This window comes from Takifugu rubripes, chromosome 12, assembly GCF_901000725.2.
Source record: "Takifugu rubripes chromosome 12, fTakRub1.2, whole genome shotgun sequence".
NCBI lineage: Eukaryota > Metazoa > Chordata > Actinopteri > Tetraodontiformes > Tetraodontidae > Takifugu > Takifugu rubripes.
In genome coordinates, this window is record NC_042296.1 from 1,753,537 (window position 1) to 1,768,102 (window position 14,566).

The window sequence follows — 14,566 nt, forward strand, 5'->3', positions numbered from 1 at the left end:
AAGCATCTAAACATAAGGAAGTTCAACACTGTTGAAATGACAAAGAAAACGTTTTCAGTCAAGCGTTTCCCTATGAGGGAAGACTTTTATTAACAAACACACAGGGTGCCTGCAGAGGACGACCTTCGGAGCGCACGCCCGCAGACACGAAGGTCCGGTCCCCGTGGCAACCAGCGCAAAGGTGGAAGAGAGTGGAGGGTGCAGAGATGGTTGGGAGAGAGGTCGGGACCACAGAGGTGGGAGATCACACACATGTTCCACTTCAGTACTTTCCAGGGAGCAAAAACTGTGTGTGGATGGGGAGGGGGTGGATCGTGGGGCTGCTTCCTCAGACGATTTTGTTCTCCAGCAAGGCGATCCTCTTTGACATGCTCTCTAGTAAAACCGAGTTAAGGACGGCATAACTACAAATGGGAGAGCACTGGGACAGCACATATGATCAACAACATTGTAAAGGATATGTTTTTTGGTCAGTGCCTGGATGGCATCTTCTACTTTCTTTTGGAACTTTACAAGGGTGTCGCATTCACAAGGGTCCTCGTCTGTGGGAACAGAACAAATGAGTTCATGAAAAAGAATAATCACAGGAATGATTTCTGGTGTGCAGTGCCAGTAACACTGGTTGACCTTTGCAAATGTTAATTTGCAGCTTCTTGGCGATCTGGGTCATAGTCTTGAAGTCAGCGGTGTAGAAGTAATGCTCCGCCGTCGGCTCGGATGCGATCTCTTTCAGCTCATCCTCCACGGCGTTGCCCACTCCCACAGCGTACATCTTAAAGCCTGCGGCAGAAGAACGCAATGAATGATTTCGTAGAACCTGGTTCTGATGTTATCTCCCCTTCCTACCTTGATCCTTGGCCTTTTTGGCAGCGTCTCCGATGTAGTCTTGACTGCGTCCATCGGTGAACACGATGCCCACCTTGGTGACCCCAGGCCGGGCACCCTGGCCAGGGCCGAAGCTGTTGTCTGTGAGATAGCGGAGAGCATGACCTGTCATGGTCCCCCTCTCCATGTAGGCCATCTTCTTTACTGCGTCCTTCAGATCTTTTTTGTTGTTGTAACGACCCAGAGGGAACTCCTACGGCAAAAGAGAACCAACTCTGTGATACATGGAACAGAGCCGAAGTTTAAGATGTCACCTGCGGAGCCACACCTGTTTGACCGAGCTGGAGTACTGGACCAGTCCGACATGAGCCTTGCTGTCAGAGACATCCAATTTATCAATGATCTGGTTGATCCACTTCTTGACCAGCTCAAAGTTCTCAGGACGGACGCTTTTAGAGCCATCAATCAAAAACACCACATCGGTCGCCGCGTTGCTGCAAGCTGGTGATGTCAGAGACACCCGTTTGTTACTGTGGGAACAGAGTGAGACCTGGACGTATTCACACACGCGCACACTCACCGCTGCAGCTGCGACCATCGTCCATGAGGGTAAAACCCGCTTTGCAGGCACACTTGTATGATCCAGGACTGCTGACGCATACCTGTTCGCAGTCGTGATCCCCGGTAGCACACAGGTCCGACACTGTGTGCGTGCGGAACACACGCACGCACACAGTAGAGGGAGGGGTGTGTGGTTGGGGTTAGGAGGAGAGAACAAAACTATGTCAGTTTAAAAAAAAAAAAAAATCTAGCCCCCACCGCTGTTTTAAATGATCCACTGTGACCTGCAGCTGATCTGAACGGTGTGGATGGGGCATAAATCCAGTGGATCCTTAAAACGCGCGGGTGGGAAAGATTGCAGAAGCCTCAAAATCAAGTCTGTTTTGACGCGTGAGGCTCGTCCAGAAACAATCCAACACCGCTACCATGCGGCTCTGCCTCTGCAGCAAGATCAGACCGAGGGGCCGAAAACCGCTGCAGAGCGGAGGGGCCAAAGGTCGCTTCTGATTAGAAGTGCAACGATTGGCAACAGAGATCAGTCCTGCCTCTCAGGGGTGCGAGGCATGAGTGAAGAACAGGTGAATTTAGCAGCTGTTGTTCCGCTCCTAATGCCCTCTTCTTTGGCTAAATGCGGTGTAGGGTTATTGAGGGGAAGGAGAGGGCAAAACGGACGGAGCAACAAGGTGGAACAAGAAGATGACGATGCCTTCTGACATCTTACCCTCAACATGGGGATGGGCTACCAGCCTCATGAGGATTGGGGGGTAGTTGCCTGTTATCTCGCCCTGACAGTAATTTTCTTTCTTCTATATCATAATCCTGCATCTTTGCTCTCTCACACACCATGTCCCCCCTCCCCTGCTTACCGCAGAAGGCCTCCTGGAACTTCTTGGTGAGCTTCTCAATCACGCTGTAGCTCTCCACGTAGTCCACGTGGTCATCCAGGGGATCGCTGGCCATCTGCTTCAGGGTGCTCATGTCCACGCGTCCCACACCGATGGCGAAAATCTCGATGCCGGCATCCCGCGCTCGCTGGGCCACGTCCTTAACGTTGTCCTGAGGACGCCCGTCTGTGACAATGATGGCAACCTGTGAAGACCAAAAAAAAGGGAGCAGTCAGATGCAAAAAACGTGAATGCGTGAATGCAGGGAAAATCCAGCTGACCTTGCTGATATCAGGAGATCTGACGCGGGCGCCCTCCGCCTCACTGAAGGCCACGTTCAGGGCGAACTGTATGGCGAGCCCGGTCATTGTCCCAGTGGACAGTGGCTCAATTTTGGTCACAGCCTTGATCAATCCGGTCTTAGTGCGGTGCGTCTTGAGCGACACCTAAAGTCGTATGATGGCAAATTAGAGAACTGAGAATGTATGAGTGAAAAGATGCAAAAAGATCTCAACCATACCTCGTTTTTGACACGACTGGCGTAATTGACGACACCGACGCGAGTGGCATTGGGTCCAACATCCAGCCCCTCGATGACCTTTGCCAGGAAGACTTTGACCTGCTCAAACTCTGAAGGACGGACACTCCGACTGCTGTCAATGATGAAGACGATGTCCGTGGGACGGGTTTTACACAATCCTGGAGCCACACAGAAGGGACTTTATAGAGCCACAGCCTGAGTAGAATATTATTTAAAAATGTATTAATGTGAATATGTGTTTGGGAGGAGCAGGAGGAGAAAGGGGGTATTGAGAGAGGAGCAGAGGGTGGAGGGGATGGAGGAAAAACAGGACGCAGCGAGGTGACAGGGTGGAGATCGTGGAGGGTACGTGAGGTGAAAAGTTGGATGGTTATTTTGAATATACAAGCTGCTTTTTAGCTCCATAACTGTGTGTGTTCAAGGTTTGTTTTAAAAAAGGGTTGAAGTTTTGGGGGCCATAATTAGTGTCCTTGTTTAGTTGATGTCCAGTTTCTCCCTTCTGACCCTTCACCTCTCTCTCTATCCCTTCTGTCATTTGTAACTGCATGAATGAATCCCCCAAAATACAAATGTGTGTTTATGAGATAATAAAATTTAAAAATATGTGTAAGAATATTTTCCCTCTCTGCATAAACCACAGTATTAAAACAATTTGCTGCTGAAACTTTACTCATGTGACCTCAGATTATCATTAAAATAATAATAATGCTCATTTAGAGGATTTGTTCATGTGTAAATTCTATTTTGTTGTGTGTTTACAACAAAAGTTTACATGAATAAAAAAAAAATGTAATTGGGAATGTTTAAGGGTTAAAGGTCATCACTCACCCATGGCTGCAGCAGTGCGGAGGTCCATGGCAGTGGTGGCGGCTTGAGCCCCTAAAAGGCCGAGCAGCAGAAGAAACAACGGTGTGTTAAGCGTCATGGTGACAGAGGAGCGAGGGATACAGGCGGTGGCGGCGGTCTCAGCCCGGAGCGCAGGAGGGCAGAAAGCAGACGGAGCAGGGCGAAGGGAGCGCCAGGCGAGGGGGACAGTCACAAAGTGAGACTGAGGGACTCTGAGCTGCAGGTTATCAATGCAAGTGGTTCACGCAGTCTCACAGACGCCCCCCCCGCCCCTCCCGAAGGTGTGTGTGTGTGGGAAAGAGAGGGAAATACCTGCCCTGGGAGGACCTAAAATGGTGGAAACACAAACACACCTTGATATGGCTGAGATGGACAGGTAGTTGTGTGTGTGAGGGAGAGTGGTGCTCAAATATGTGAGGGTGTACAGTACGTGTGTGCGTGTGTGTGTCTGGCTGGGGGTACAGGAGCTGCTGGGGTTTGGTGCAGAGGGTGCGCCAACATGACCACTTGAGGTCGGATTTGGCCAAAGCTCAAATAAACACCGACATGAATTCCTCTTTTCTCTGCGTGTTCCATCGTATAGCAAACACACATTTACGGTGCGGAAGTGAAGGAGCCGTCACACACAGCCAGCACTGTTCCTGCAATGCATTCTGGGATGTACGTGTGTGTGTGTGTGTGTGTGTGTGTTTTTGTACAACTTGATAATGTGAGCATATTCCAAGGTTTGTTTTTTCCATCTGAATATTCCAGATCGATCCGTCTGCCTCTGTCAGCACACGTTGAGTCAATGTACAATTCTAAAGCTGCAAGCTTGATTTGACGCATAAATTTCAACAGAGATTCTGAATGCAGCGGCACAAACAGGCAAAAATTCATTGCGGACGCTTGCGTCTCGTTTCCATCACTCTCGTCTTCAGCGTCTGGTAGGCAGAGGGCCCCAGAGGAGTAAACACAGTAGGAAAACACACTTTCATCAATGCGCTCATATACAGCTTTAATCTCTCCAGAGACCAGCATAGAGGGCCGTCTTTATCCTCTGGCGGCCTGTTCCGCCCAACCCAACCCCACATTCCTGCAAACACCCCCTTCCTCCTCTTCCACATCCACACACACTTACGATCCGAACAAGCCGCAATTGAGGAGGTTGTCAAGAATGAAAGAGGAGCTGCACGAAGGCTGTACGGTAACTAGCTGGACATATTTCCTACTGATGACTCTGTGTGTGTGTATGTATGTCACACACACACACACACAGACACACACACACACACACTAGTGTCAACAGGCATACACAAAGATTCTTCACAAACAAACAAGTTATGTAACATTTTGGCAGGCAGGATGAACAAACATGAGCAGTTTGAAACTTACCTGTTTTTCGTAACTCCACAACATGAAGGCATTGCCATCTGTCATTCATCATCGATCTCATCGCATTTATTTCACATTTATCTTTTAAATGATCAATTTAAATCCTAGTTTTTTCCTAATTCCTGTTACTGTAACTAAACGTGCAGGTAAAGTTGTGAAACAATAGGTTTGTTTATGAACAGTATTTATTTCCTTCTTAGTCTGTTTTCTCATTCAGCAGAAAAAGAGACAGAAGAAAACAACGCAGAATGTTTGTTTTTACCAGAAAAAGGAAATCTTCCCGTAAATACTGTTTCACCGCTTGCACATCGCCTTGGCAACGATATTCCCAGAACCAAGATAGAAATGGAAACCAAGTCCTGGATCTGTGGTAGTGTTCCATATTCGGTGATGCTACTTATGGAAAAGTGTATTTACTATCAACATGCCTAGGCCAGATATATTTGCTCAGATCGGCTCTGTTTTTATTTTCACATTTTGAAGGTTAACCACCTATTAATTTTTATCAAATCATTTGGTTTCCACCGACATTCACCCTAGCTCCCCTGAGCCCGCTGATCTATTTGTTGTATCAAACCAAAAACCAACAACCGAAAGAGTCCAGAACCAGAAAACCCGAAAGACTGGAGGATGTCCAAACCATGTTTCTGCTTGGATCCCTTTGGCTATATCAATAAACTTTATCAACTGATATCAATGGAGGGTCTCAGCAGTCCAGTCTGTGTGCATGTGCGTGCGTGCATGTGCGTGTGTGTGTGTGAGAGAGAGAGAGGAGAGGAGAGGAGAGGAGAGGAGAGGAGAGGAGAGGAGAGAGAGAGAGAGAGAGAGAGCAGTCACATGTTTTAGAAAGACTGAAAATTTGTGTTTGACCACATCCATAAATATTCAAACAAGTTCTCTTTCTTTAAGTCTTGGAATACTGTGCAAATATTGACACGGTGGAATCGGACTGAACCGAAACATCCCATCCTTGTGCTCACACATAGAGATATACTCACAGAAACACACACACACGGACGCACACGCAGAGCGTCCTGCAGCTGTGTTCTGAGACGCCCTCTGTTCACTGCAGCAATGTCCAGGAAAAATTAACGCAACTCAGAAAAAGAGGCTGTAGATCTCATGCCTCTGTCCGTGAATAGGGGAGATATTCTGCAGCGGGAGAGTCATTTGTATGTGTTTATGCTGCACTTCTCTTGCCAACAGTAACAGCTCAGTAGCCAGTGAGCAGGCAGAAAGAGGTTCATTAAAAAACCCAAACATAGTCGTTACATAACCAACAGTTCTGTTCGTCCCAGAACCCTCATCCCCATCTTCTTCCCCCTCCCACGCCTGCTGGCAGAGCCCACCCATCATCCTCTTCTCCTCCCATAGCAACAGCTCATCTCAGCTCTCCTCCCTTGTTCCCAGGCCAACATTCTGCTTCATATCTCCACCACCCCCCCCCCCACACACACACACTTCTTTATGTGCTCCCCTGGTCCCCGCCGCCTCCTCTCCGCTCTCATCAAAACTCCCACGTCATCAGCCGAGCTTCGCCTCAGACTTCTCGTACGGCAGGAGTGCGATCCCGGAATACCAACTAGAGTCAGAGCCAGAAAACTTTTGCATTTATTTTAGTGAGGGGGCAACAAAAATTATCATGCTAGTCCCAGAGTCTTAGGAAATGCCTGGAGCTGTTTCAGAGGTGGGATTTAGGTTCAAACAGACTTCCAAAGACCAAACAGTGCAGAAAGTGCAGTGTGTGAACACAACAGATGGCAATGCAGATTAAGGATTTCTGATGTTTCAGTGATTATATCAGATTCTTCCACTTCACAACTACAACTTTTTATGCACTGACTGTTTAGACATCGTACTTTTGTCTGAAAATCCGGCTAAAAAATAAAATCCCGGCATGAAAGGGCTTCAGGAACGACGAAACAGCGCCCCCCCTGTGGCCTAAACACACAGAGTCTATGAGTCTTTTATTTGTAACACGACGCTTTCAAACAACACATGGAGCTCTGTGTGAGGTGCTTGTGTGTTTATGCATTTCTAATTTTGGGCCTATAAACGTCAAACCAGGCAGAATCATCACAATTTTCACTTATGGAATAGTTACAGATATTTACAAATAAATTAACACTCGCATCGGCTTACATTTATACTAGTGTATTACACGCCATTTATTAAATGTTCATAAACAAAATTCTTAATGGCCGTGGGAAAATTATACATTTCCCCAATTCCTTTTCCTCCGTGTTATTTTCTAATTTTTCACTCAAAGGTAGATGGAGAATTACACAGCAATTAGATGCTCCAAAGTCAAGCTGCTTCAATAAAAACAGTCCCTGAAGCAACAATATGTTCAACTGCTGATTTCAAGTGGTGCAAATCAACTTAAATAATGGATTAACGGCAGTATTTACTGCTGCCAAGCGACCGGCATCCTGCCACACCTGCTGACTGAGAACATCTTCACTGACATAAATGGGAAATATCCTTGTATTTACAGCAGACATATTTACAGCCATATTAAAGACACGGTCACGTAGACACATGTGCAGTCAAAAATGAATAGAGGAGAAATCGCAGTGGAAGTGGCTATGAATCTCTTGAGGGCTGTCATACTCGATCTTGACACAAGGGGGAACTGGAGGGCTTTCTGGAGAAGCGGGGCTGGTCTGGGAAGGCAGCAGAGAAGCAGCTGTGGTGGGGGTGATCTCCGCACGGAGGCGAGGGGGCCGCAGCGTTGACACAGGAGGGAGGGCGGCACTAGAAGTGGTGGTGGTGCAACTACTGGTGTGAGTCTGAGCGTGTGATGGACCCTGAGGGTTGGCGAGTGACGGCACGGGGTCGCCCAGCGGGAAGAATGAAAGGGGAGGCAGGGTGGTGGAGGCAGGTGGCTGGTGTTCTCGAGCACCTCCTAAATTGGCCGTGAAAGCGGGGGGGCACGGAGCATGCTGCTGGATGGCTGTCTGACTGTACATGTTGCCCCAGGGATATGACTGGTACGCTGCCATTCCACCTTAAACACACATTTGAATACATCTGTCACATCAGTGAGTGAATCAACGTACATTTTTATCCCCTTCACCAATAATTAAATGCATGGCTGTTATATATAAATATTTAAATACTGTTTTATTTAAACCTCGTAAGCTGCATTAGCTGTTCACAACCTAGCGTGAGCATCAACATGGGGATCATAAAGTTACTTTAGAAACGAGCATCAACTGCAACTGCACTGTGTCCAACATGTTACCATGGTGACCCAGTCAGACATAGCTTGCTAAATCATTAATCTTGCTCCATCGTGCCCCCCACGAGGCGAGGCCAGTCCATGGTCATTCATGCTGCCTCAATAAATAACGCAGCCAGGTGTTCTTTATTTTCGTCCTGAAAAGCCCCAGAGGGGCCCCGGTTTATGAAGATTTATGGAAGGAATTTTAACATTTATTTTGTGATTTTTAGACAAACCTTGATGTGAACACAACGCCGGCTCACAGGACATTCCGCTGGCACCATATCTTTAAAAAAATGTTCCTCTGTCTTCAGCTGGAACTGATTCTAACTTATAAAATCAGTTTCAGACCACCACCTCCTCCTCAACCTCCCCCCTCCTCATCATCATTCTGATTTCAGAGACTCACCGTGATGACCAGCTGACTGCAGCAGGATTTGTCCCGTGTTCTGGGACTGGAAGTAGGCGTGGCCTCCGGTGGAGTAGGTCATCAGGCTGGCTGAGTTCCCGCCGGGTCCAAAGGTCAGATAAGATGTCGGGTTGGATTCTGGAGCGTTGGGGGTGAGATATGGAGACGGGGTGAGGTAAGTCATTCGGGAGATGGACGGCTGAGGTTGGTGCTGGGGCTGGGGCTGGCTGGTGGGGTAAGCAGACTGGAACTGGTACTGGAGGCTGTTGTTCTGCTGGCTGGAGGTCAGATAGTCGAACTTCTCCCCAAAATCAAATAGTGAACTGAGGACAGAACATAAAGACACTCAGGCAGGTTCTGGACACATGAAGCAGGCGGTTATTTTGTCAACTCTTAACATTTGCTCAACAATTAAAATGGTCCCCATCCAAAGACAAACTAATGGAACTTTAGTCATGTGGATCGTAGCGACTGCCCAACAGGCAGATGGAGTTTAGTACAGCGTGTGAGTCATCTCCAGCCATGTTTTCAGAAATATCCCCGAGTGCCGGCAGAAGCCGACTCCCCGCCATTACAGGCGCCATCTGAGGCATCATTATATCAGTATTTCACAGGATGTCGTGCTCGTGTCTCCGTCCTGCCAGCCCCCTGTCCTCCTGTCAGCGCTTGTACTCGTTGTCTCTGTTCAAATCATCGTCTAGTACCGGTATTTGTGTCACTGCTGGCTGGGAGCGGCTCTGACCTGGTGTCTGTCTGCAGAGACAGCAGGCTGTCGCGGTGGTGCAGCGACGAACCGCCCTCCGAAGCGTCCAGAAACAAAGGTGGGGTGTGAGCCAGGGCGTTGTGGAGAGGCGGCGCGGGGTTAGCGGGATTGTAATTCGTCTGGAAAAGTGGGAGACTGGCTCGGCGAAGGGGTGGGGGGCTGTGCATGGGGCGCGGCTGGTATTCTGCTAACACCCCCTGAGAGGAAATCTGGTTCTGGCCCCCATCTCGCACTTGGGATTGGGCTGAGGGATGACAAATAGAGGTTAAGCACTGAAACCTGCCCTTGCTGGTGTGCAGACTGAAGGTCTGTCTTAAAAAAGAGCTGTGTGTGAATGTGGACACCTGGACTGGTGACGGTTGGCAGCAAATTACTATATGAAGGAAAAGTCTGGCTGGACAGAGTCGGGAATGAAGGCACTGCGGAGGACAGCTGAGGCGGCTTGTTGCCATAATGCCCAGAAAATGAGGGCACTGCCTTACTGAAAACCAAAAGGATCGTTAGGCAACACCTCAAATTACACTAAGATACAGATGTGGCTGGATAATCTGGGACGACACTGCTGGGGTACCTCACTTTGGGCAGCGATTTACCGCGCTGTTGGTACGGGGAGCCGCTGCTGCAGCCAACTTGGGTCTGTTTGACGTCAGCCTTCGCTGTTTGGGAGCGCTCCGCTTTCCTCCACTTGGCCCTACGATTCTGGAACCAGACCTGGGACACGGAGCCCCATAAAGTAAATTGGAATAGTCACAGGAGGAAATGTCCCTCTCTCTCTCTCTGATGATGGTGGTCTAACCATGATTCTTTGAGGCGTGACACCGACTGAAGTAGCGATTGCTTTCCTCTTCTCTGCATCGGGATAATGATCCTCCTGGAACAGGCCCTCTAAGTGTTCCAGCTGATCTGCAGGAACGAACACACGGACACAGACATCCAGATTATTCCAGAATAACCCTGAGAACAATGTGAAGGGGCTGACAGTTCCTGTTACCGGTGCTGTAGAGTGTTCGCGACTTCTTCTTTGGTGCAAGAGGCTGTAGGCAGTCCATCACATCCAATCCAGGTAATAAAGAGAAGTTGAGGGCCCGGCCCCGGCCCCGAGTGCTGTAGCGGATGGAGCGGCGAGTGGAGTAAACCTGGGTTATCTCCATCTGCACAAAAATGAATAAGAGTCAAATATTTAGTGTGTTTCTTTGACACAGGAGCAGAGTTTGGATGCTTTTCTACTGCGGTATATTTTACTGTAGAAGAGTGCTTAAGGATGACGAACAGTCCTTGTGTTTAATGTAATTATGGTTCTAAATGCGAGCAAACAGACTGTTCCCACCTCAAGAGGCTGAGGGCGTGGCTGTGGGAGGGTGTGGGGCAGCAGAGGGCTCAGAGGCCTTTTGGTCCCATGGAGCTGAGGAAGCGCAGGCTGGATGGAGACCGGCGGTTGTGAGGAGTACAACGTGGGAACAGGAGGGTCTGTGACCCCCGAGCCCATGTCGAGAGGATCAGAAAGGTCACAGCTGTTCAGCACTCCAACTGGAGGCTCTGACAAAGCCGAGCTGTCCTCGGAGCTCACTGCCAACATCTCCCGTGTTTGAACGGTGTTTTTCTCCTCCTGTTGCTCACTAACCCTTTTGAAACATTTTCTGTTTCTCCCTCGTTCACTCAGCTTCCGTCCTTTCCTCTTTCTGCTCCTTTTTTTCTCATCCGAACTCTTCCTGTCCTTTTCTTCTTCACGGGTTTCTGTTCCCTGGTTGTTTTCAAACCCCTCGTCTACCTGCGCCTCCCCCACTTCCTGCCTCACCACCGTCTCTTCTGCCTCAGGTGCCGGCACGTTTGACTCAGCTTTCATTCCTTTCACCTCCTGCTCCTCTTCTCGAACCACCTCGTGCGCTGCCTCTTCACCATCCCTCTGTTGTAATACCTGCACCTCTTCTTCCATCCTCCTATTTCTTTGACTCTGGTCATTCTTGGATTCCACAGCCACCAGCTCCTCACAAAGAAGACTTGGACAATCTGTAACAGAATAGAGTGAAAGTTTTCTGTCCAGGGTCAGTAACCTGACATCTAGTCATCTTCTGCAAAAACAAGCCTGCCAAAATATTCCTGTTTTTATTTTCTTCTGAGAATTACTTCAAATTATCTTGTGGAACTCCTGAGACTAGAATAGACTTTTAGGTTTTTGATATTAGGACGGATTAAAGTGAACAATCATGTTTTCTGTCCCTGATGTTCTCAGATTCTTAGCGCGATAACTATACTAAAAGTGAGGTTTGGCACCATCTTGTGGTGAGAAATGGTACTGCAAGAGCTAGTTTATCAGCTTTTTGGGGTGGATACATTAAAAAAGGTGCTCATAAGCATTATTCACCAATAATGGTAATTTAATCTTGCTGTAAGTTTTACTGAAAGCAACATTCAACCCCCATGGAGAACATTAAATGCAAACGCATTAATATGGAAAATAGAGAGTGCACAGCGTGAAAAGCCTGCTAAGAATTTATTTTGGTTTTTTCTTGTGTGCAGATTTCACCTCCTACACAGCTGACTTTGCTTGTATATGTTTTGAATGACATGAGCTCATGAATGTTACATACGTGACAGTCCAGAATAACAACTCTACTACCTTTGTTGTAAGTATGCAAAGCTACTAAATGAATAAGAATTGAATAAGATTTGAATAATATAGTGAATAAGATTTTCCCCAATGCACAAATCGTAGTTTTAAAAGGATGACTAACTGCAGGATGAAGGAAAGCAAGCAGTCGATTAGAGCAACCGTCATTAAACCAAATGAAACAATATATAGGCTTATACAATCTGTCATTCAGGTCACACCACTGTCACTACCTTTACATTACAGAGGAATACATTTCCGATTTTACACTGACTTCATCTCTTCTTTGCACATTTATTTCCTGTTAACGAATTCATTGGTACTGACTCATTATTCATAATTTACACCCACAATAATAATAATTAAAAAAAAATATTCGGGCTCCTCTTGACATTTTAAGTGAATTTCACTTCTGAATATGGATCATTTCGCGTTTAAAACCTCTCCTGAAAGCAATAAAATATTATGCAGATGTAGATTTTCTGGCCAATTTAATCAGTCGCGTGGACCCATGGCTGGGTTTAACGTCATCCTCACGAGGACTTCTGTCTGCAGTGACTTAATTAGTATCCCAGCCGCGTGGCTCCTCGTGCCACCTCACCTGACCATTAATTAACTGTCACCGGCTAGCAGCAGCTAAACTAGCTAACCCGTCGCCATCTACAAACACGGGTCGTCGATGTTAATAACAACTTTAAAATCTTAATGTGACCCCGGGGACGCAGGATTATGAGCTTTAAATACGTCCAAAGTTTTTAAAAAGTCTCCCAGAGTTCACACACCTGACTCAGGCCGCCCGTGCTGGAATATTCCCGGTGCGGGCCAATGAAACAATTAAACGTCCTTACCAAACTCTTCGGTTAAGTCACAACACTCATCCATGGCGACTCTCATCAGTCGAAGCCAATAAACCTCCACTAATAATCAATTAAGTCGCCGTAGGGTCGTGGAGAATTGCTCTCGTTGTTTGGGGCCTAATGAGGTAGATTGATTGATTGATTACTCAACCTCTAGGTGAGGGAGAAAATATCACGTGAAGGTAAAACGGGTGCAGCCAATCAGCGTCCAGAGCAGGTGTGGATCAATACGGGGGGCGCGCGTGCGTATGTGTTTGTGCGTGTGTGTGTAAGCGAATTCATAATTGCTGTGTGTATACATCCATTTAGTTGAATAATAATGTTCTTTTTTATGTCTGTCTGGTCATATCTAGTTCTATCTCAGGCAGACAGTAAACTATAGGAACAGGCACTATATTGTTTGTATAAATGGAGGTCTAACTAGTGCGTGGTGTAACCAGGAACGTGAAAAAAGTTATCCTACAAATACATAAACAGAGCAAACATCTATCTTTGTGCTCATTAAACTAATCCAGATTATCACTCGTTAGCTGTTTTGTGGTTGTTGTTCCTCTGGTAAACACCAGGGGGAGCACTGGTTAGACCTCAGCCCGCTGAGACTGAGCTGAGGAAGGTTTGCATCACTGACCACATATAGATCATGTACGCGTATAGAATATCAACCCCACCAATTTAGGTAGCAACATTCTCCTCTTCAAAGCTGTGGACAAGCTCAACGTGTTCTCCAAACTCAAAGTCAGGTGACCTTGAATTCGTCTGTTTTGATGCTAAGAATGTAAGCTGACATCCCATTTCACAGAGTTTCCCACCCTCCCTGCTCACATATCCTCGGGGACAGTTTATCTAATCACAAAGTGCATTTTCTACTTGATAGCTTGAGAATAATCTTAGCTCTTTCCCTGGAGGGTGTGATTTAAATAGTTTGTAAAGGATCTGCGATTATAGATATACAGAGGCTGAGCATGCAAGGTTCAGCATAATGTCACTGGGTCAGAAATGGTATGAAGGCCAAGCTAAAGCTGGGGTGTGATACCACCAGGGCGAGATTTCAAGTCCGCTTGAGGATTTTTTTAAATATACGCTATCATACACACGTCACTAACGCCCAGGGTGTCTGCTGGTGCAAGACTGTTTTTGTCTTGGTTTATAAAGTCTGTCTTTATATAAGTGGACAAGAAAACAGAAACAAAAGAAGCAAATTGAAATAATTCAACAGTTGTTGTCTTTCCGCCAACAATGTCCAGAATATTTGGGGTGCTGTGAACAACAGTCTGGGCTCTGCATTAATGAACACACAGCAGCTGTTAAATTAACACCACAAACGATTTTAATATATGAAAAGACGCATCACTAGTTTATTAAACTGTTCAGCTGAGCAGACTGTGCATTTCACAGCTCTATTAAAGAGTTATTCATCCAGGTGCTTTGTTGTCACGTTATGCCTGAGATGTGATTTTAGAAAGGTCTGTGCTGATGCTATTAGCAAGAAAACGGAATATATGCGTTTGGAATGAATGGATGGAGGTTGAAAAGGACTCTGAGTGTAATATTTTCCTAAATAAAACACTTGAGTTAGTTTCATCTTAGCTCATTAACATGTAAACGTGTTCCCAGTGATTGTCCTAAACTATGCTAAGCTATGCTAAGCTAAGCGGTCGCTGAGGTTGACGAT

The 14,566-nt window shown here is 46.8% G+C and overlaps 2 protein-coding genes across 5 annotated transcripts; both read right to left on the minus strand.

Moving 5' to 3' along the window:
• Positions 1-51: 51 nt before the first annotated feature.
• Positions 52-6,048, minus strand: matn1 (matrilin 1). 2 transcript variants are annotated; one of them, XM_029845546.1, is made up of 11 exons: positions 6,030-6,048; positions 3,640-3,690; positions 2,791-2,969; positions 2,552-2,716; positions 2,253-2,475; positions 1,406-1,528; positions 1,154-1,326; positions 847-1,078; positions 628-780; positions 463-542; positions 52-380 (listed from the first exon to the last, which is right to left on the minus strand). In XM_029845546.1, the coding sequence occupies exons 2-11, from the start codon at positions 3,665-3,667 to the stop codon at positions 90-92; spliced, it is 1,647 nt and encodes a 548-aa protein (XP_029701406.1). In that variant the 5' UTR covers positions 3,668-3,690; positions 6,030-6,048; the 3' UTR covers positions 52-89. The 2 variants fall into 2 exon arrangements, with proteins under 2 accessions (XP_029701406.1, XP_003968878.2); XM_003968829.3 differs by lacking the exon at positions 6,030-6,048 and having other exon boundaries at positions 192-378; positions 462-542; positions 3,640-3,865.
• Positions 6,049-6,626: 578 nt separating this feature from the next.
• nobox (NOBOX oogenesis homeobox) lies at positions 6,627-13,044 on the minus strand. 3 transcript variants are annotated; one of them, XM_011608900.2, is made up of 9 exons: positions 12,886-13,044; positions 10,757-11,436; positions 10,421-10,580; positions 10,226-10,332; positions 10,001-10,128; positions 9,774-9,910; positions 9,409-9,673; positions 8,667-8,989; positions 6,627-8,041 (listed from the first exon to the last, which is right to left on the minus strand). In XM_011608900.2, exons 1-9 carry the CDS (start codon positions 12,929-12,931, stop codon positions 7,581-7,583), a joined length of 2,307 nt encoding a protein of 768 aa, XP_011607202.1. In that variant the 5' UTR covers positions 12,932-13,044; the 3' UTR covers positions 6,627-7,580. The 3 variants fall into 3 exon arrangements, with proteins under 3 accessions (XP_011607202.1, XP_011607201.1, XP_011607203.1); XM_011608899.2 differs by having other exon boundaries at positions 10,001-10,140; XM_011608901.2 differs by having other exon boundaries at positions 10,001-10,140; positions 12,820-13,044.
• Positions 13,045-14,566: the final 1,522 nt, after the last annotated feature.